The sequence below is a fragment of the Vanellus vanellus genome, assembly GCF_965231255.1.
Source record: "Vanellus vanellus genome assembly, chromosome: 2".
Taxonomy (NCBI): Eukaryota; Metazoa; Chordata; class Aves; order Charadriiformes; family Charadriidae; genus Vanellus; species Vanellus vanellus.
The window spans coordinates 59,191,930-59,215,317 of record NC_138906.1 but is presented as its reverse complement, the minus strand read 5'-3'; the positions used below and the strand labels follow the sequence as shown (position 1 = coordinate 59,215,317).

Here is a 23,388-nt window from a genome sequence, read left to right as displayed (position 1 = left end):
GCATTGTGACCAAACATATTGTTAGCATGGAGTCTGACACTTCTAGTCTCTCGCTTCTGTGTAGTTTCAGAAAGCTCACCTTCCTCTAAGTAGTAACTTGTCTCCTGAGCATAATATGTATGGAAAATAGTAGTAGTTTCCAAGTGAATAGTAATTTTTAAGATGATAATACTGTAGGAATAAATCAGTCCTTGTTTTTTGTGAATATCATGTTGTTGCCTTATTAGACTCTTCTTGATGTCCTTGGTTTTCTGGACTGCAGTGCTATCAAAGACACCTTTGATGGCTTTAGAAGAGAGGAAAACTTCCAAGTCTGGAACTGCTTCATCAATTACCTATTTCTTTTTTGCTGCCAAGGATGCAAATTTGATACATTACTCAAGAATCTAGAGCTTCCAACTGCTTTTTCTTCTTTTTTTGCTATCTTTGAGATCTGTTTGCTAACGGTATTGATTTAAATAATTGATTTTAATCATTTTTAGTACTGTATCCCCCCTTGCCATTAGTTGCTATAATAATTTTGAAACATGTTGTTTTGTTACTTGGCATATCCTTAATAGTAACTAAATGTTAAAGTGCCTGAGCTTGGTTCTTCCATTGCTAGCTGGTAGGATTGCTGTCTCTACATACGTGAATGCTTGTGCAGTTTGGCTTACGGTTGTTCAGTTCTTAATTTTGATGTTTTATTATGTTAAAAATAGTGAATGACTCAATTCTTTAGACGTGTTTTTACTTGTGATTTGTATGAAGCTGCCCTTGGATGGAAATAGGAATTTGATTAAAAGTGCACAAAAGTAGTATTTAAAGCTTTTTTTTTATTAATTAAAACTAGATTAAATAAGTTGAATGTCGAGAGAAGTAAGTTTTGGTTGTTGTTGTTGTTTTCTTTTTCTTGCAAACATACCAGTTTATTGAAGTGTGAATTGTAGTTAGTGAAGTTAGAATTCAAGAGATATTTAGATGGCTGAAGATGCAGATTGGAACCTGTCACACTTTCATAGATCTTTAAGTGTTTCCCAGAACGCTATTGGAAGTTAGGCATCTAATCTGGCAGAGTTCTTAATAGGAATTTCAGAAGAACTTACTTCTTTTCCTAACATCAAAGTATTGAAGTTATATAGACACGCAACCTCTTTTTTTTTTTTAAATCTGTTTTGCCCTTCTTAAAATTTGGAAAATTTTGAATTTGTCCACTTGAAGAGTATTATAGCTATATATCTTACTCCTTTCCCTACTTATTAAATTGGAAATAGTCATTATTCTGTGTTATACATTAAAGTATAGTGTTAACACTTCCATGTGTGTAGTGCAGTATGTATCTCTGTTTATCAATCTTTGCCTGACCTCAGAAGATAAACAGATTCAAGGAAGGCAATTAATAGCCTGCCCCACAACTCATTATCATTTGGTGACTAATTTTTGGAGCAGTCTCATTCAGATTTGAAGTACACGAACAAGTGATAAAAGCCACCTCATTAAAAATTACTTAAGCTAAAAAGAAAATTACTTAAAACCAAACCCTCTTATCAACCTGTTACTTAATGTTGCTTTCCAGCTTGATAGGGAGTTACTTTAGATCACTTGGTAATAATTTGGCTTAGTTCGCAATCCAGTACCACTGCGGCCTTCCAGCAGCTACCTACCAGTCCACTTGTAGATAGCTGACTTCCAAGAAGATACCCAGAACAAAACGGTCATTCCAGTGACGTCGTTGAAGGGGAAAGTCTTATTCACAGAACTTGTATTGAAGGATTATTTTTATTCTATCAGTTTCCGTTCAGGATATTAAGCTAACTTCAGCCATAGATCTTTTAATCCATAAATCAGAAATGTCCACTGCTGTGTAGTTATTAGAACTACAGGAGACTGTAGTGCATCCGTAGACATCTTTTCATAGTTCGTAGTTTTTCAGTTAGATCTAAGAGCTGTATGCCAAGCACAGTGCAGTGAGAGAGATGTTAGGGTGGGACTGGGGAGAACTCAGTCTCTTACAGTTCTCCTATGGCAAGTATGTGGCTTTGGACAAGCTGATTCCTATTTCAGCGCCTTGGTTTTTCAGGCTCTGAAGTGAGGAGAGCATCTCCTTTAAAATTGTCTTGAACTCTTCAGAGAGGTGTGAGAGAGGTAGGTAGTCTTGGATGACTTTTCAGGCACAAAATGATGTTCCTACACCACTTATCCTAATGTTTTGAACAGATTAACTTCTCTTGGGTGAATGACAATAGAAATTATGGTAATTTTAGACCAGAAATTCAGAGATCCTTGATGTATTTATTGTTCTCCCAAGGAGTATTTAGTATGGCTCTACTAGAAGGGGATGGGATGCAACTCCCGACTTTCTGACAAATACAAAATTTTGTTCTGTAGGGAATGGTTATCACTGGCTGAAAAACACAGTATGGATGTGGAAAACAGCAATCATGTACATAGCACATTCCTACCATGTGTACCTCCCTGGACTGCATCTGGGAAATGAGATGGTTTCAGATCAGCTGTAAACCAAGGACTCCAGTTTTGTAAATTTACAGTTCAGAGGTGGTTCACATCACATAAATGTTCTGCAACAAGACTCCTGTCATCTCCTCAATCTTTTCTGCTACTGAGGGTCATACTCAAATGTTCCAGCTATTTATAGTAATTAATTTCACAGTTTCGACTTGTCTTCTGTTGAACAGGTCTGCTTTTTCAGTTATTGACTGTCAGCCGCATGTTGCCAAAAATGTGTTTAATCTTACTAGCAGGTGTATATCAATATCTCCATGGCATCCTTGACTGGTTCTGTTACCTAATGACTAAACCAGTGCATGTTAGTTTTGCTCTTTTTTTCTTTTTTTCTGAAATTTTCCTCATTTATATTATAATTACATCAGAATAGGAAGTTATATCAATGACTTCTTTTGCTAAAGCTTAGTACTACTGATGCTTTGCCTGAATAGAGCTTAATCCACTGTCTTGTGTTGTTCTTGAAACTTTTCTCCTAAGCCAGAAAAAACAATGCTGTAGAGAGACCAGGGATACCAATAGAGCCATGAGCTATTTATTCCTCTGGGCCTAACACACTTAGGAAGTCTGCGTGTCTCTGTAGCCATTTAAAGTTCAGTGCAAAATCTGTCAATGGATTAGGTTGCATGTTAAGCTGTTATCATATAACCAGGATAGTGGTCAGTGATGCAGAGATAGGATGCATACTAATTTGGTGAAAAGAAGCTGTGACTTGAAGCAGAAGATCATTGCTTTAGGTGAGCACTATCTTTGTATATCCTTGATATACCTGTGGTTTAGTGACTTTGACAGCACCTGAAACTTGAAGGTCTGAAGTCAAGACTTATGCTAACATCTGTTGTTATAGCAGGTAGTAGTCTCTTCTCCTTCCTCCCCCAAATATTAACACCTTTGCTATTTTTCTTAATTAACTGGCTTCACCTGAACAAACGGTGAACATTGTGTTTGACTATTTGGACTCTTTTTCAGTTAAACAACCAGTGAAAACTAAGAGTTTGAGATTCTTGTTTATGTATATTTCTTCACTGAAAAATATCAGTGACAATAAATCAGTAGTAATTAAAGTGGCATTAATTAAGCATATCTGTTTCAAGTCAGTGAATATTAAAAGACACCTGTCTTTGAATTGTATTACAGGCAGGGCTCTGTTGAAATAGCAGATCTTTGATATGGCTGGCAGGTATTTCTACAGCCTTCATCTTACACTACATTGTGTATTTTTGTATGGAATTTGAAGTATGTCATTTCAAGTAAGGTATTTCTGCATTCACTGTTCATCATGATCTATACTGCTAGTGATGTCTTAGACATTAGACAAACATGTCTCTGGTTATTCCTTGATTTTGGAATGCAAAAGAACAGTGCAAGATTAAATAATCCTGGAAGTCTTTGATAGATGTGGTATGCTGGTGTCCTTTATGATGGTGCTTTTACTATCACAACTATTCCATTCTTAATTATGTTTCTGTGTTCACATGGATAAGATAAAACCTGACCCCATTTTTAAGAGGAGGAGAAATGGCCAAACAAGAAAACAGACTTCGGTAGCCTTTGGTTGTTGCTTTGTAACTACTCCAAGTGTTTCGACCCCTGCTATTCTAGCATTGCTTTGCTCCTATTGTCATCTTATTTTTGTTTTCTCCTGTCTGCAGTGGTCATGCTTACCTGGCTGTATGGAAATGACTCAGAAGGAAAAAAAACAGAATGTGAAATGTTAGTATGTGTAGCCCTTCTGCACAGAGAACACAAATCAAATAAGCATTGGGAATATAGGTTGTTTTTTTTTAATTCTTGGCTCTGGTTCTGCGTGTTCTCTAGTAGAATGCCAAAGGTGAAATAAATGGGTTGATGATGATGTTGAGAGTTTAGTTGGACAATGATGGCATGTTGAAGAAACTGCATTTATACTTCTAGTGGTCTGGTATTGATAAGCTTTAAGTAGACAAAAGCAGAGAAGCAGAAAAAGCGGCTGTTTAATATGGAAATGAAAAAAAAATGTGGCTATGTTATCAATGGTTGAAGGAAATGCACAGGTGTACTCAGTGGGAAAACTGGGTGATTCTTGGAAGAGGAATAAAGTCATCTTGAACCTTGTTTTAACTCTCCAGCCTTAGAAGCTGTGTTGATGAAATAAGTTATCTTAATTCATGGGTCTAGGTCTTGGTGAGAATTAATGTACAAACTCTTCTGCTTTTCATTTCTCTCCAATACTTTTGTTGTTCAGTTTTTTCTCAACAAGAGTTCTTGTGCAAGTTATTAAGTACTAATTTAGAAATAAGTTTGTTAGACAATTACTTTTAAGAGGTAACTACAAAAGGTTTTTGATAATTAATTTTATTTTCCTGCTTTCAGTCACTCAAGTGCAGCCACTGATCACGAGATGTTACCACGAAATCTACCTCAGACTTCGCTTTTGCTCATTCATTTGCTGCATCATAGATCTCAACAGGAGCTCTGCAGACACTCTTGAAAGCCTCTGAACAGATTGTGTCATCAAGTCAAAAGCATGATGACCTAATAGTAGGTCAAAGTCTGAAACATTGATTCGGCAGTCCAAGATAACACTGCCTTTTTTTATCAGTATCACTTCTGAAGGCTACAGACCACCTGCTGTTTCTTCCCTGGTTACTTCAGAAACATTCAGCTGACCTTTCTCTGGCAAAAAGATCTTGACTTTTCTCTCTGGTCCTGGAAATATTAATGGAATACAGTCATGTCTACCCAGGACGAGAGGCAGATAAATACCGAGTATGCTGTATCCTTGCTGGAGCAGTTAAAATTCTTTTATGAACAGCAGTTGCTAACTGACATAGTGTTGATTGTTGAGGGCACTGAATTTCCCTGCCATAAGATGGTTCTTGCAACGTGCAGCTCATATTTCAGGTAAGTATTCAAAGCAGGATCTGTTAATTCTAGAAAATCTATGATACCTGTTTTTGAGTGTAATATTTCTTAATTGATTAACAATTAATGTGTTGTAGAGAGTCTTAAAACATCCGTGAAGTAAGTAAAAAACTTTCCAATACCAAAAGAGTAAAATAAATTTTCCAGCATCTTGTGATTTACTCTGGATAGGTACTGTAGTTTTTACAATAAGTGGGGGGAAAAAAAAATCACACTTGGTTTGTTTTCTTTGGGGAGTTAATTGAGTCTGAATAATTAGTAAATTTCTTATTCTTCATATTGAAACCTGTAAATATTTAATCTTTTTTTATTTCCCAAGGTAGGGTAACAAAGGATTATAGGAACTTGGCTATGGGATTTCCATTGTCAGGTTTATTATCTGTACTTTCTTAGCAGAAGCCCCTGCTAAAAGTAGGGATTGCTGTGCAAGTTTACAGCCATGTTTTTGGAATCATCTTTTTTTTTTTCTACTCAGCAAAGAAGCCAGAAACTCTTCTCTTGCCTGAGAGTCTAGCTGCAATGCAACAGGTTTTTTTTTTTTCTGTGTGGGTGTGTTTTTAGTTTTGTGTTGGTCCCCTCACCCCCACTGAGATGCTGTTGCAATTTTTAATTCAGTAGCACCTGCTTCCCAGGTGTCCTGTTTTTTGTCTATTTTATTAATAAGATACATCGAGTCCTACTTTTTTCAGATACCTTCATATTATGTCTTAGAAGATGAGGCACTGTGAATTGTCTGCGGTGATTAATCATTTTTTGTTGGCAACACAGTATAATTAATCTGCTTGTCTGGAAGGAATTTTGAAGCTTGAGACTAGTCTTGGTGACATCCATGTATGTTTTACCTTCCTGATGTATTGTGGAGGGATTGTAACTTTTCTTTCCCATTTAATCAAGGGAAGGTTTGCAAATTCTGTTTTCTTGTTGAGATGGGCTTGCTATACAGAACACTTCTAAAATGTTTTTTGTATTTTGTCTGCTTTCTTGTACAGAATATAGAGGGTAACTTCTATTGTAGGGAACTATTTGAGGATTAATTTATTACTTTCGCATAAGTTTTTTGTAGCTGCTGGGTTTTGTGTTGATTTTTTTCATCTCGGATAAGTCTGGTACAATTTTTAGCAACAACTATTGTGTGATCACTAGATAATGATTATTGCTGTTGGTCTTCTGCAGATGACATAGTTCCAACAGTCTATAAAATAACAGCCACTGGAAATGTGGCCAGATCTAATGTGGGTGGCTAATCATAAGGTTGGCAAGCTGTCATGAGTCCACATAGTGTGCTGCATTAGAATATGCAGTCAGATCTCTTATTGCTATGTGTTTGTTTATTATTTATGGAATGAGGTTTTGGCACTGGTTAAAAGAAGTATCAAGCGTGTGGTTTTGTCATGTTCTGTTTTTCTTCTCTACTTGGTTTACAAAAAGTTGCTCAGCTTCCTAATTTTAGCTTTATTATGAAAAATTGATAGCCCTTAAGGAGGCTGTGGGGGGAGGGGGAAGAACAGAAAAGCATCTCTTAGTGTGATCCAGCCATTGTGTATGACTGCAGCCAGCTCACCTTCTATCTTTGTGCTTGAACACCGTGCTGTGGCAACCCAGCTCCAGCACAGGCCACTCAGCAGTGTGTAAGCATGCTCTAGAGCCAGATTCTCTAACAGCTACTTCTTCCTTTCTAGGAAGAAGAGTCTCTGCTGGCACTTGTACTGTCTTACCTTTAAAAAGCTACATGGCAAGTTGATACACAGTTGGCCAGTCTGTGATCCCTCTTAAAATGCCAGTTGCCCTGAGTCAAGGAGCTTAGAAGATGGGGATGGGGCAGGAGGGAATGGTGGTGGGGCACTGTCTTGGTATCAGATGCTTCTTGGAATGACTTGGCTTAGGGAGTGTATCTCCATGTCCCCTCACCTCTCCAGCTCGAGGCAGGACTGCAGGGTGCACCCACCGTCCCTTCTAACCTCTCTCATATCTGGTTTCCTAAAAAGCCCCAAACAAATATAAAGAGGCTTGAGCTGAATTTTAAATACAACCACAAATGCCAAGCCCGAAGTAATATAAAACTCTTAAAATCAATGTCCCCCACTTTAAGAAAACTGGCAAGTACCTGAAATACTAGAATCCAATTAGTTCTTAACTGTGTTGCAATTAAAAAATCAGAATGGGCAAGAAGTATATAAAGCATTATGGAAACAATAACCCTTTCTTAAATTGCCTTTCTACTTTTTCAAAAAGATCTAATGGAAATACTTTTGTTGGGTGGTTTTTTTTTTTTCAGACCAAGTGTGATAGTTTTTTCTCTAATTAATTTTTGTCTACAGGTTTGAAGTTTACTGCACAGTATTGTGAATGGTACATAAGAAATACTTCATGGAGGGCTAGTCCTCACTCCATTTTTTCTGAGCTAACTTTTTCCTCCCCCCACAGGAGCACGGTTTTTGACATGAATTAGCTCAGTCCATTGCATAAATTTGCTTTTGTTTTAGAATCTAAAATCTATCTGTATATGTTTCAACAGTAATTTCTGGAGGATGTTTCTTCCCTCTTACCACCTGATACAGAAAAAGTTTTAAATTTCATCATTAAAACTCTAAAATCACTATAGGGTTCTCTGCTGATTAACACAAAAGAGTTTGCATAAATATAAAATATTTCTACAGGAGACACTGATGGTACTGTTTGAATGTTCTGTATAAGTGCTTTATCTTAAATACTAGAGGGTAGCCTAAGGTAAATACTAAACACCTGTATTGTTCACCTTTTGAAGTGTAATCACTGAAGGCTTACAGGTGAAAAGTGGCTTTAGGATTACTGTTCTTACTGTTGATTCTTGTCTTAATATGTGTATTTCTCTTCAGAGCCATGTTCATGAGTGGTCTAAGTGAAAGTAAACAAACACATGTACACCTGAGGAATGTGGATGCAGCCACTTTACAAATTATCATAACTTATGCATACACGGGTAACTTGGCAATAAGCGACAGCACAGTAGAACAGCTTTATGAAACTGCCTGCTTCTTACAGGTAGGAGTGTTTTATTTTGAGTATGAAATAACTGCACCTAATCTCAGAACCATTTTTTTCTTGTTAAATAGTCTTCTCTGTTTAGTCATTTCAAAATACTCCTGTTGAGTTTCCTCAGTCTAGACAGCAGTTGCTTGCCAGGTATGTTTCATATACCCATCCCTCCTTGCTTTATGGACCCTGTGGAGGGATGGAAGTAAAGCAGTGCACTTGTAATATTTAGATAATTAGTTTTTCAGGCAGACATAATCATGTGATGCACTTGATCTGTATGAATCAGTTGAGTAAGTCACTGATGTATTTTTGTGTACGTATAGTATTCCAGGCCTAAACTCTGGCGTTCAACACTAAATGCAGGTACCTTTTTACCTGCTGCTGGTATGTAAAGGAATAGATTGTATGCAGTAACACTTGTGTGTGTTTCTTTGCATTACAGGTAGATGATGTGTTACAACGGTGTAGAGAATACTTAATCAAAAAAATTAATGCAGAAAATTGTGTGCGTCTGTTAAGTTTCGCTGATCTCTTCAGCTGTGAAGAGTTAAAACAGAGTGCTAAAAGAATGGTAGAGCACAAGTTCACAGCTGTGTACCACCAGGAGGCTTTCATGCAACTGTCACATGATCTACTGATAGATATTTTAAGCAGCGACAATTTAAATGTGGAAAAGGAGGAGACAGTTCGTGAAGCTGCTATGTTATGGCTGGAGTACAACACAGAATCACGATCACAGTATTTGTCCTCTGTTCTTAGCCAAATCCGAATCGATGCACTTTCAGAAGTGACACAGAGAGCCTGGTTTCAAGGCTTGCCACCTAATGATAAATCAGTGGTAGTACAAGGACTGTACAAATCGATGCCCAAGTTTTTCAAACCCAGACTTGGTATGACGAAAGAGGAGATGATGATATTCATTGAAGCTGCTGCTGAAAACCCTGGTAGTCTTTATTCTTCTGTCTGTTATAGCCCCCAGGCAGAAAAAGTTTACAAACTCTGCAACCCTCCTGCTGACTTGCATAAGGTTGGGACGCTTGTAACTCCCGATAATGATATCTATATAGCGGGTGGGCAAGTTCCTCTGAAAAACACGAAAACCAATCACAGTAAAAGCAGCAAACTCCAGGCTGCCTTCAGAACTGTGAATTGCTTTTACTGGTTTGATGCGCAGCAGAACACTTGGTTTCCAAAGACACCGATGCTCTTTGTTCGTATAAAGCCATCCCTGGTCTGCTGTGAAGGATACATCTATGCAATTGGAGGAGACAGCGTCGGTGGAGAACTCAACAGGAGAACTGTGGAGAGATACGATACTGAGAAAGACGAGTGGACCATGGTAAGCCCGTTGCCTTGCGCGTGGCAATGGAGCACAGCAGTAGCAGTTCACAACTGCATTTATGTAATGGCACACAACTTGATGTACTGTTATTTTCCCAGGTCAGATGCTTGGGTAGAAATGGCTATGCGACAAACAAGTAGATGTTTTGCTTCAGCTGCTGCTTTTGGTGATAAAATATTCTATATTGGAGGACTGCATATTGCCAGCAATTCTGGTATAAGACTCCCAAGCAGTACTGTAGATGGGTCTTCCGTAACTGTGGAAATCTATGATGTGAATAAAAATGAATGGAGAATGGCAGCCAATATCCCTGCCAAGCGGTATTCTGACCCATGCGTTAGAGCCGTTGTCATCTCTAATTCTTTATGTGTCTTTATACGAGAAACCCACATGAATGAGAGAGCGAAGTATGCCACCTATCAATATGACCTGGAACTTGATCGCTGGTTTCTAAGACAGCACATATCGGAACGTGTGCTATGGGACTTGGGGAAAGATTTCCGGTGCACTGTAGGAAAGCTGTATCCATCTTGCCTTGAAGAGTCCCCATGGAAACCTCCAACATATCTCTTCTCGCCAGATGGAGCTGATGAATTTGAGCTGGATGGGGAGATGGTCACTTTACCACCCGTATAGCTCCTAAATGAGACTGCACAACTGATTCTGTGCTCAGTTACCTTGAAATAGTTGTGAAAGAACAGGTCTGGAAACAGAAACGTCAGACCTGTCTTTCATGAGTTGTATTTTTATGCCCTACCTAACACTTGCCGCCATTCAGTATGAATCAGTGAAATGAGCAGATAGGCTTCCATAATCTGAAATACTATTATCTGATAATTGAGAAACATGTATGTATATCATGAGCTTAAGCATCTGACTTGTCTAAAGAATTAATTTCTAGTTCTATGAAGTCTCAGTTCAGGAAAATTAGCTTCAGAAAAAAGTAGTTACTGTTTCTAGGATGATGTCACAACTCTTTTGAAAGTATCTTCCAGTTATATTTGAACTACTTCTGGATATTCTACTTAAGTGCTAGTTATATAATTGTCAGTGTGGCCTAATTAAAGGACTGTGCTGCACTTAATACTAATATCCATGTTGGTATAGTAATGCCATTAAAAGAAAAGAAACAAATCCCATGGATCTACCTGTGGTAGGAAGGGTAGATCTTCCATTGTATGGTAACATGCAGGGCGAAACGACTGCAGGTTCAGTCAAGCTATATTATTAGGTGCATGTATACTATTTTCACTAACTTATACCTGTCTATTTAGAATACAGGTCTTCCAAGCAGCTGGTAGTTTACCAGGTGTGGACTTAAGTTGTTGGGCTTGCAATAGGAATTGTCAGCCCTCATAGTGCGGGTCTATGTGGAGCTTTAATCAGTAAATGTCTCCACATTCTGTATTACAGTAACATTGGCTCATGTATATTACTTCCTGCTGCTGATGTATTTTTCCATTGTAAAACAAAGTTTTAGTGTGGATTAACCAGGTCCTTATTTTCTGTTAATTTAATAACAAGCATTACTGTAGTGTGATTGTGTATAGATATCCCTTAGCTATCAGGTTTTTTACTTTTGGGGGGGAAGCAAACTGTTCAGGAATATCCTGTGCTCTGTGTGCAGGAGAGCAGATGACTAGTGCTGCTCTGGCATTAATCCCAGGAACCACTAGCAGTAGCGGGGCGCCGCCAATCTAACATAAACACAGGTGCTTCATGACAAACCTTACTAGCATGTTCAGCTGCATCATGTTCTGGCACTGTATTTTGAATGACATTAATTTATTAAAAAAGACTGAATTCAACAAATTTGAGTGTGTTTTCTGGTTGAAGTAGATACAGTTATAATGTCGTCCCAGCACAGGCACACTTCTAGCAAGTAGTTTGTTGAAAGCAACTTGATAGTTATGCTGTGAAAAGCTTGGAGACAAGTAGGCTAGTTGACTGTGCTTACTGGTCAGTGAAAGCTGGAAGTTAGAAACTCAAGTCATATAGAACATGAATTCCCACTATAATTTTTATAAATCAGCCCTTCTCCAATCACGGGACAAATTCTGCTCCACTGAAAGTGAAGAATGACAGGCATTAAGGAGGTAATGTGGAATCTTTTCTGTTAGCTCAGAAAGTGGGAGACCTATTTTCAGTACTCCAGACTGTCACTTGCTTTTCCTTATTTCTGTTTCTTATTCCAGTAAATACAATTACAGCTTTCAACAAAGACGACACCTATATGTTTTTGTGGCTAGGTCTCAAGTGGATTTGCAAAGTTTTGTCTTGTACAACTATTAAAGGTTTTGACTGAAAAAGGGCCTTATATAAAACTCTTCCTAATGCTTTGGCGTTTTGTGCTATGTAGGGATTTATGGGATCCAGAATAATGATTGCTCCAACAGAAAGAGCCAAGCTACTAATTTTTTTTTTTGTGTGATGGTGACATGCCATGTTTGTATTTAACATTATGTGAATATATATTTTTTTTTTTAATACCTGAAGCGCTTAGACAAGAGGGGAGAAATGACTCCGGGGATCCTACTGATAGCTCTGTTTATATTGCTTTCGTGTAGCCTGGGATATACAGTTTGTGAGCCTGTTTGAGTGAGTATACGTAAAAGAAAAGCAATGATACTACTTTATAATGCAATTTGGAAAGTCACATACCTCCAGCAAAAACACGAGTGGTATCTTAATAACTCCAGCCAGTAACTGCTTAGTTCTGTGGGTCATTGTCCCTTCAGCCTACAGTATTGGGCTGCATTAGGCTTTAGGACAAGCCTATGTTCTTCAAGTGCATGTGATCTATAGCTAGTGAAGGAGCACAGTGGGGTGGTTATGTCACTGACAACTTTCAACTCGAGTTTAAAATCTTGTGCATAATTTATTACCAAAGGGCTGGGGGGGTGGGGCACAGAGTAAATCTGAATAGGAAATAAATTACTAAATTGCAGTGGCTGTAAGTCACAGTTGCCCCTCAGAACCTGGAAGAACTGTCCTTGATTTTATCCATTTAGGAACATCTTTTTAAAATACAGATTACTTCAAACTCGTCTGCATTTTTTATATATTATTTTTATATTGTTTCTAGATATTATCTGCATTTTTTATATGGTCTAAGATGATGTAATACCTTATTTAAGATTAATTTACTATTAATAATATAGTACTTAAAGGCTAGTCAAGTGGTGAACAGCTATCTAGTGACTCTGTTAAAGACATACTTACTATTAGTTCACTTACTTATACAACTAGTTGCTGCAGTCAGTATTCAACCCCAGAGGCAAACACAGCCGGCAAATGCTACTTCTCAAGTCTAAATTCTTTCCTTACATAATTTGAGAAGGAAACTGTGCCAGCAAAGCATTGTCACGTGCCTGGAAATGGTCACTAGAGGTAGAATTAAAGAGAGACTTCTGCGGGAACAATGACAACAGTTGGAAAAAAAAAAAAAAAAAGCAGTTCTCATTTCATAAATAGAGCAAATATGATTAAAGCCTTCGCAGAGTTCTAAACTAGTATCTTACTACAAAGCTTCAGCCTAATACTACCCTATTCAACCTGTACTTGGCTTTGAAGTACAATCTCCATACATATTTTTAAGTATTTACATACATGTTTCAGTGAATCAACTTTGTATGTCCTCAAGCTTTGCTATATTTGCAAGAAGTTTGCTTCTTTTCTGGTAGAACTACTTTAAGTTAGTCCTTCATAGTTTCAGTTCCCCCTACCTGAAGTAATAAAAAGAAGTGATCTGTCCTCTGCTGATTTTTAATGCAGCTACTCATTTTTACACTTGTTTAAATGCATACCTAATTGCAAGTTTAATTTTTGTTCTAAGGGGAATAGTCAGATATAGGGCAACAAACTGTGTCAAGCTTTACAGAGAAGAGGATCAGGTAGATAGTTAATTTGGGGGGAAAATAATTTGATAAAATGCCAAAGATGATTTTTAAAAAAGATTTGAAGCACTGCTTTTTACAACATTTCACTTTTCTAAGCCTCTCTTAAGATGCACTAGCACCTGCCTCATTGCAGTGCAGCCAAGGACCTGTGGACGAACCTGCAGACCACTGAATTTATTAGCAGGATAATGTTTTTCCTCCTCTGTTTGCTATTTACAGCTACCTTCAAGTTGTTTTCTTTTTTGGGATCTGGATTCCTACATGAAAGGAGCTTTAACTTAGGCAGACTCTGAAGCAGGCTCACCCTTAAACCCAGTTTCTTTCTGCTATTCTCAGCCTATTAGCCAGACAAAGTTCTGTTTAGTTCCACTCCAGAATTATTTAAAATATCTCCCCCTACAATGTTTATCACGAGTACAATTCAGCGAGGCAGAGCTCTTACTCATAGAGCTTATAGCCCGGAGGAGAAGTACTAGCAGACTGAATAAAACGTAGGGATCACTCATGATGCTGGGAGGCAGTCTATACAAAATCTGTACATCTTCACACATGTTCCAGTATGGAAGACGTTGGTAAACCAGCCTGAACCAGCAGCACAAGGCCTGCATCAGTACCGAGTTACAGAAACTTTGACATGGAAGAAGTAACTAATGGAGAAGACAGGACAGGCAAAAGGTGAAACAGAGTACTAAGAGCATCTCTGTCTGCTTTTCTCCCCTCCTGCTGTAAAAACATATAGCTCTTCTGTAGCCTGGTCTAGCTTGTGAAACTAGATACCTTTGTTTCGGCAAAGAAAGGGTTTAAGCATTGTACATACACCATTACTGAAGTGTGACTGGTCACCTGACACATTACATGACCTCATCTCATAAAACAGTAAATTGCACTGAGTACATACATGCACTCTAAGGCACCTCTACTACATGAATACGATCCAAGAGCCAGTAAACAAGACAATAAATGATACTAAAAAGGTAGTGATGCAATGTAGACCTTAAAGTCTGTTCCGATTATGAGTTAAACATCAAGCTAAATCTTTATGCTGAGATTTTATTTAGAAAGTGCAAGAGGTATGGCTAGCTAATTTAACTCTATTGAAGAGTGGACATACTCTTCAGCCAGCTCTTTGACACATCAAACCACATATACACACATTTTTATTAAGAGCAGCAAAGGCCAGTAACCACAGGTAGTATTAGACAATACATTAAGCTCAGCGCTGATTTTTTTGCCGCTCTCTGGTATTTCTGCACTTAAAAAGTCTCCCCTGTGTTTCTGTGTGCATTTAATAGCCTCTGAATTCAGAGATAAGAGACCAGCCGAGGTTGCCTCCTCAGGATTTTCCATCTGTTTCATAGAGTATGCAAATGATGTTATTCCCCACGCTGTTTTTAAGATAACAAAATACGTCTACATCTGACTTACTTTAGATAACTGTTCTTCCTTCAGTCTAAACATCCTTACTTGATTTTCTTTATGTTCACCTGAAATAGAAAGCACTGGTACTTTCTTGGTGATCTAGATTAAGACAAGAAAAGAGGATTTTGTAGGTGCTGTCTGCTACTGTTGAAGCAAATAGTAATTAGGCTTTCATCAGTATTTGTCAGAAAATTCAGACAGGGAAGTAACAAAAATATCTTTTTTTCTGTCAGTTGATTTTGGAATGCAGTATTACAAGAGGAGCAATGTATGACTAGGTAATTTTGAACCTATGCAGAAGGTCTCAAGAAGACAGCTAGACTTAGAAGTTCCGTCACAACCAAAATTAAGCCATCTGCATACAGATGTTGTTCACACATATGATGTCAATTTATGGAGAATAAAGTAACCCAGTAACCCAAACAAGACTCACTGTTTAACTGACCCTAACAGAAGTGATCCATCTCTTCTTTTTTTTTAAATGAATCCAAACCCTACTTCTAATGCTTGATTAAGAATGGGGTCAAGATCAGAAACAGCACAGAACTAAAGTTCTGTGCCTGCTTTTTTAAGTCAGTCTCTCCTCTACTATAGTATTAAAGACTCAAAACACCATGAAGCAATTTGTCATACATCTTTAATCATATTACAATAATGTAGTGATTCTGCCTTTAATGAATACTCTCCACGTTGCCCTTTTTAAAGAAAACTAAACACCTGCAAGAAAGTAAAATTACACTGCATAAAAAACATGATGTAAGTTTATCTTCCAGTGTGTTTGCGCAACTACTTGAATATGGTCAGAAAAATTTTAACAAATTTTAGAGAATTGCAACTGTTTTCTAGACATAAGCTCCATCTAATTCACATCTGAATGTTGTTCTAGGCAGTTAGTTTCCTCCTACTGGAAAAACAGCAATTTACCAAATCATTCTCAGCTAGGTACAGTGACAGAGTAGTTTTAAAGATTTAAAATAGCTCACTATAGCAGAGACCTGGATGCACAGCAGATTAATTTATTCAACATCCTGGTTTTGACTAGATGTCACAACCCACGTGAACTACGTACTATTTTCAAGCTAAACCTAGATCAGAATTTTACAGTTGCATCTAGAGTTTTTACTGATGTAAGAGAGGTCTGTGACCTACTGAGGACTTTAATCAATTCACAATCATCAGTACCCAACAGGGAATAAAATGCCACACTAGAGGATCCTCTTGTCCTAAATTTGCAAAAGCAACATCCACAATCAGTTTAAACGGAAGACAAATTTCAAATAGACTGCCACTGTACTACAAGCAGCTACCAATATCAGAAACAGATGCCTGCAAGTGTCTTCTAGTGGGAATAATTTCTTAAAATAATACAGCTTTTTGAGCAGACAGAGCTTTAAACAGGCTGGATGTATTTATTTTTCAAGCAGCACAAGAAAAATCAAATACATTACTTGTATGTTCAATTATCAAGCAACAGTTTCTATGTTTAAAAACTGCATTCACACCTTCAGTTTTACAATTAAATACTGCCACATTAGTGTCTCTGCTTAGTAATAATTTCTATGGAACTCAAGCTTGTTTAGGCAAAATACTAAATTTAATTACAAAGGTGCTTAGAACAGATGTAAAAGGTCAAGCAAGTGCAACGTACTAGAACACTGATCTAAAAATGATAATTACGTTGTGGTATATGAGGAAACCGGTGTCAGATGTGCACAGGAATTAAGGTTATGACATGAAAATGATTGATGAAAAATGCTGAACATTTCAGTCGAATGAAATATTAAGTCAGCAATACTTAAGTCTTGTGGGGTTTGGGGGACTTAAATCTATGCTCAATAGGCAGTTCCTCAAATGCTGGCACATACAAAAAACAGAGGTTGATGCCTTTGATGCCAGAAAGTTGAGAGCTGTGCCATTGTATTACCTGTAAGTCAATTCAGTCTGCACGTTAACAGCCAGAAATACCTTTGCAACATACATCATGACAGAGCTGTAACAACAGCTTCACAGTTGACTCATTAGAGGCACTATCACCGATTCATTTAAGACTCAAGTGTTTCTTGCAGTGCAGACATGGATGTCAGGGTCTTTGAAATGGAAGTCGACTGCCTAAATCTTTCTGAATAAGTAATAATGCTTGCACTGGAAATTTTAAAACAGAGGAGAGGAAAATAACTTGCATTTGCATTGGATTTAACTAAAGGGTTACAACCATTAAGAACAGGACTACGTGAGCTTAGATGAACCTCAGTGGCTGCATACCTTCCTACAGCCCAAAAGTAAGTTTATGCAAATGTCAAAGAGCAAGCATATGTGCAAATGAAGACTACATATCACGAAGATGACTTCATCTCCACCCGCTGCAGCATGAGTCTTAATCACTGTACAAGTTTAAATCACAGTCCAACTTGCTAGCAGGATGCCAGTTCTTAAAAAGATTGAAAATGAATACAAATTTCTTATTCTATCATTTGTAAAGAAAGCAAAATACTCTTAATCAGGTTGTATGTTTGGCTCCACAACAGAGGCAGCTGGGACAGAGGGCAAAAAGGCTGCAGAGAAAGAGCTGTCTGGTTGTCTTCTTCCCCATAAGAGAAATACTGTGAAGTATCAGAGTCCCTGTACAAAGCAGCAAGCAGCCATGCATCAGCTTAGCACTGCAGAGGGCACCTCATTCTGCCTGTCCTCAGATCAATTTACACCCCCCACCCCCAAAAAAAAGTCAGCTTTCTAATATCCCTGGGCCAGCGAGAGAGCCTGTGGGAGTGAGGGGAATGCAGAGAGCTAACAAATTGGCTATACAAATTTGGGGCATGAGAGAATTCTACAGAAGAAACTCAGGTGAGGAGGTGACAGACAAGGATATTGAAAAGGGATCCTTGAAGGTCCTGTTTCTATACCTTGTACATGTAAATACCAACCACTTGCCTGGCTCCTAGAACTCACATTGTGAGCTCCTAAGACTAAATTTACCTAGTGTGCCTTAAGTTGCTCAAATTAGTTTTATAGGTGCTTAAATCCTTTAGGCACCTTTATTCAGTCTTCATTACAACATGAAGCCTGACCACTTAAATCCCAGACAGCAGATAATATGTTTGCCATTTCACAAAAGCAAGGGATTACTTTCAATTATTTTCTTATCTGCATGCTTAATCAGAAAGCTCTAGACTCATCACGAATAAATGCAGCCCTAGTCTTATTTCACCAGAGCTCTTCCTGCGCATCGCATATTACTTAGCCTTTGAAAAGATGTAAATGTCTATTACAGAGTTGTGGAATACAACAGAAAAGACCATCAGAAGTTTTAGGAGATGCAGGAATACACAGAGAGATTGGGAGCAACAGTTGCAGTTCTATAGATACATTTCACTTGTACGTCAGAAGCAGTAGGGTAGTAGTTCTTTAGGGTCCTTTTTTGCCCTTCTCCAAGGAAACTACACAAACTAGCTGTATACTCTCAGGTTCTCCACAGCCATTCTAGATAGTTTCTCCTGGAAAAAATTAATGAAGGCTTTAAACCAGATCCTGTGTTTTCAAAATGCTGTTCAAAGCAAGAAAACTGAAAACTACGTTGTTGCACAGTAACTATGTGATACAAGTGTGGCTTTTCTGTTAGCTTTTCAAATACACCTAAAGAAATTAGAACTTAATTTCTTAAAACAAATTACATTCAAACCTTCTTGTTCATCTCTTGTACAGTTTCTGTATTTTATTTGAGGAACAGAAGAAATAACCATGACTTGAAATCTTGGTCCCAGAAAAGAGCATGGCAAAATGCTGACAGATACTGACGAGGCAATAAACCAAGAGCCTTTTAGTACAGCAAGTTGGAACATTTGATAAATGTAATGTAGGAAATGTTAACAGCTATTATGTGGGGATACTAGAAGGCATATAGAGGCACACACATCGCAAGAAACAGGAAATAATCTCCCTCAGAATCAGGAAACATAGGAAGTGGAACACGCACACGGAAGACACCGTATGCATGTTACATATAAAATACAGCATTATGCCACATCTTTTCATATACACTATTACATTTCTTCACACAAGGATATGAACCGAGCCATTTCAGTTACTCTCTCAATTCTAGTGTTGCCTTCCGTATGAAAAAAGTAGTTATCCAAACAGGACATTCCCTGAGTCGACACAGAAAATCAATATAGCTGATTTTCATTTGGAAGTGTTTTCATAACTTTACAGGCAAAACAAACAAACAAACAAACAAAAGAACCAGCCCACGAAAAAACGCAGTTTGCTACTGTGCTAGTTTTAAGCATTTTTAGTACTTTGTATTCCTATGTATGTAACTACATTGATGGTGTAATTACATCATAATAGAGCAAGACCTCACAAAACTGTTCATGATCCAATCCCAATTCGGGAGAATTGTTTTGTAATACTTTTCCTGAAGAGATCTCTCCAACCAGGATCCCATTCACATCCCAGGGTAAAATCACAGCCAAAACCATATGCAAAGTAATGAAGGCCTACTGCATAACATCAAGAAAATACTGATTTCGCAACTGTCACACAGATTTGGGGACACAAAGAGAGCTAGAGACGGGTTAATGCAAACAACCGTTCATGGCTAGAGAGGAGAAAGGAAAAAAAAAAAACCACAACCTTAAGTCAGCCACAGTCTTACTCCGCACCCTGCCGATTTCAGTTTGCAGGTGAAAGTGATACAGTTCCACCTGGCTTAGAACCCTTTAAGGGTTTCTACCACATACTTTTTGCAGAGATGCTCTCAAATCCAACTTGAAAGAGGAATCATTATTTATACTCTGCTTACTTCTAATAAGAATCCACAAACATTTGGCTATTTGGATTGAAAAATATAACTAGTTTACATAAATATTTTCAACATCCAAGAAAATGTACAAATCTGAAGTCAAACACATTTGGCTTGCAACAAGCCCTGTTTGCTAATGTCTTTATAAAGGCTCAGTTTTAAAGAAAAGTAGTCATTTTAAATACAACCAATATATTGCAAATGCCATCCCATTGTATGGAGACACTCACCATTCTTCTATACTTCTAGCGAAACTGGATGATAACATTCCACATCTGCTTGCAAGCAACATATATCTTGTTTTGGTCCTGGGTAGTTAAATTTCCACTCCTATGTTTTGGAGCGGTCTTTTAACAGCTCAGAGAAAGCATTGCACCTGAAATACTCAGCAGCATTGTGCAAAACCATCATTTAGTCCCCAAGACTTTGGGTTGACTGTGTAAAAGTGGAAAACCATGATGACATAGCTGATTTCGCACTTGTGAAGGCTCCTCCAACTGATTGACCTGCATTACAAAACAAACGAAAGAAGTTCAATAGTGTAGTGTTATCATTACTAAGCTACTACAAAAAAAAAAAAAAAAAAAAAAAAAGAGAAAATAATCACACAACCAGTTGTCCAATTTGGAATTTATAATCCAAGTTCAGAATCCGGGTCACAAAATACAAAGAACTCGAACACAGTAGCTCAGCAGAAATGGCCTATGTTCTCCTTTGCCCTGGAAGGCTTTGCTAGACTTGGGGCCAAAAGGCGCTCCTTGAAGGAGCGTACAGCAGCAATAAGAGTAGAAAGGCTCCAATGGAATAAAAGTGGAAGCTAAACAGTTTTTGGCAAAGGTACTGCAGAACAACCATCAGATTGTTCATTGGGTGAACTCGCATTATCTTGCACTGCAAGATGATAACATGATGTTGCCCCTGTCCCAGTGCAACAAGTGCTTCTCCAGAAAATTACAGACTATTTCAAAACCTGCAGAAACTGAGACAAGATCTTCCCCTGATTTCAGCCAGCTCTGGACAGTTTCACAGAATGGTCAGGGTTGGAAGGGACCCCTAGATATCATCTGGCCCAACCCCCCTGCCAGGGTAGGGTCACCTACAGCAAGTTGCACAGGATGGCGTCCAGGCGGGTTTTGAATGTCTCCAGAGCAGGAGGCTCCACAACCTCTCTGGGCAGACTGTTCCAGTGCTCTGCCGCCCTCAAAGTAAAGAAGTTCCTCCTCATGTTAAGATAGGACTTCCTATATTCAAGTTTGTGCCCATTACCTCTTGTCCTGTCACTGGGCACCACTGAAATAAGACTGTTCCCATCCCCCTGGCACCCTCCCTTTAAGTATTTAGAAGCATTAATAAGATCCCCCCTCAATCTTCTTTTCTCTAGACTAAAAAGACCCAAGTCCCTCAGTCTTTCCTCATAACAGAGATGTTCCACTCCCCTAATCATCTTCGCAGACCTCCGATGGACCCTCTCCAGCAGTTCCCTGTCCTTCTTGAACTGGGGAGCCCAGAACTGGACACAATACTCCAGATGTGGCCTCACCAGGGCAGAGTAGAGGGGAAGGATGACCTCCCTCGACCTGCTGGCCACACTCTTCTTGATGCACCCCAGGGTGCCATTCCCCTTCTTGGCCATCAGGGCACATTGCTGGCTCATGCTCATTCTGTTGTCCACCAGGACTCACACATCCCTTTCCACAAAGCTGCTTTCCAGCAGGTCAGCCCCCAACCTGTACTGATGCATGGGGTTATTCCTCCCCAGGTGCAGTACCCTACGCTTGCCCTTGTGGAATTTCATAAGGTTTCTCTCTGCCCAACTCTCCAGCCTGTCCAGGTCACGCTGTAAGGCGGCACAGCCTTCCTGCGTGTCACCCACTCCTCCCAGTTTTGTGTCATCAGCAAACTTGCTGAGGGTACACTCTATCCCTTCGTCCCGGTCATTGATGAATATACTGAACAGGACTGGACCCAGTACTGACCCCTGAGGGACACCACTCGTTACTGACCTCCAACTAGATTCTGCACCACTAACCACAACACTCTGAGCAATATCTGTCAGCCACTGTTCAATCCAACCCATTGTCCATTCATCTAACCCACACTTCCTAAGCTTGCCTGTGAGGATGATGTGGGAGACAGTGTCAAAAGCCTTGCTGAAATCAAGGTAGATCACATCTACTGCCCTCCCCTCATCCACCCATCCAGTCACGCTATCACAGAAGTCTGTCAGATTAGTCAGACACGACTACCCCTTGGAGAATCCGTGTTGAGTACTTCCGATAACCTTCTTTTCTTACAGGTGCTTTGAGATGACACCCAGAACAAGCTATTCCATCATCTTTCCAGGGAGGGAGGTGTGGCTCACTGGCCTGTAGTTCCCCAAGTCTTCCTTCTTGCCCTTTTTGAAGATTGGAGTGACACTGGCTTTCCTCCAGTCCTCACGCACCTCACCTGTTCTCCAGAACCTTTCAAAGATGATGGAAAGCGGCCCAGCAATGACTTCCCCCACCTCCCTCAGCACTCACGGGTGCATCCCATCAGGCCCCATGCACTTGTGCATATCCAGTTTACCTAAGTGATCTCTAACTTGCTCCTCATCAACCAAGGGAAAGTCTTGCTTCCTCCAGACTTTCTCTGTTACCCGCAAAGTCTGGGACTCCCGAGGACTGGCCCGAGCACTGGAGACAAAAGCAAAGAAGGCATCCAGCAACTCAGTTTTCTCTGCATCATCTGTCACTACGGCACCAGTCTCGTTCAACAGCAGGCCCATATTTTCCCCAGTTTTCCTTTGTCTCCTATATACCTAAAGAAATCCTTCCTATTGGCCTTGACATCCCTCACCAGGTTCAATTCCAAGGCTGCCTTGGCTTTCCTTGTTTCATCCCTGCATACCCTCACAGCATTCTTATACTCGTCCCAAGCAGTCAGCCCATTCTTCCACCTACTGTAGACTTCCTTCTTCCACCTGAGCTTTTTCAGAAGCTCCCTGCTCAGACATGCAGGTCTCCTGCTTCCCTTGCCTGATTTCTTGCTCTTCGGGATGCACCGATCCTGAGCTCGGAGGAAGGGATGCTTAAATAGCAGCCAGCTCTCTTGAGCCCCCTTACCCTCTAGAGCCCTCTCCCATGCGATTTCTCCAAGCAATTCCTTGAAGCGATCAAAGTCCGCCCTCCTGAAGTTTAAGGTTTCAACCCTACTTGTCATTTTGCGCATACTGCACTTAATCCTGAACTCTATCTTCTCACGGTCACTGCAGCCAAGTCTGCCCCCAACCTTTACATCCTCCACCAGTCCCTCTTTGTTCGTCAGTACTAGGTCCAGTAGCACACCTCTCCTTGTGGGCTCCTCCACCACCCGAGTCAAAAAGTTGTCATCAATACACTGGAGGAACCTCCTGGACTGTACATGCCCAGCTGTGTGGCCTTCCCAGCAGATATCAAGGTAGTTGAAGTCCCCCATAAGAACCAAGGCCTGCAGTTGTGAGGTGATTCTCACCTGTCTGTAGAAGGCCT

General features: G+C 39.3%; 2 protein-coding genes across 5 annotated transcripts in view; one reads left to right on the top strand and one right to left on the bottom strand.

The window, feature by feature from the left end:
• Window positions 1–2,019: 2,019 nt before the first annotated feature.
• Window positions 2,020–11,568, top strand: KBTBD2 (kelch repeat and BTB domain containing 2). 4 transcript variants are annotated; one of them, XM_082479912.1, is made up of 4 exons: window positions 2,020–2,124; window positions 4,855–5,385; window positions 8,262–8,427; window positions 8,864–11,568. In XM_082479912.1, the coding sequence occupies exons 2-4, from the start codon at window positions 5,216–5,218 to the stop codon at window positions 10,397–10,399; spliced, it is 1,872 nt and encodes a 623-aa protein (XP_082336038.1). In that variant the 5' UTR covers window positions 2,020–2,124; window positions 4,855–5,215; the 3' UTR covers window positions 10,400–11,568. The 4 variants fall into 4 exon arrangements, with proteins under 4 accessions (XP_082336038.1, XP_082336040.1, XP_082336039.1 ...); XM_082479914.1 differs by lacking the exon at window positions 2,020–2,124 and adding an exon at window positions 3,077–3,239; XM_082479913.1 differs by lacking the exon at window positions 2,020–2,124 and adding an exon at window positions 4,058–4,215.
• Window positions 11,569–19,540: 7,972 nt separating this feature from the next.
• AVL9 (AVL9 cell migration associated) overlaps window positions 19,541–23,388 on the bottom strand; it is a 43,402-nt gene continuing 39,554 nt past the window's right edge. The window contains exon 16 of the mRNA XM_082479542.1: window positions 19,541–20,385. Coding sequence (XP_082335668.1) covers window positions 20,291–20,385 — 95 coding nt within the window. The 3' untranslated portion in view covers window positions 19,541–20,290. The remainder of the gene's footprint in view (window positions 20,386–23,388) is intronic.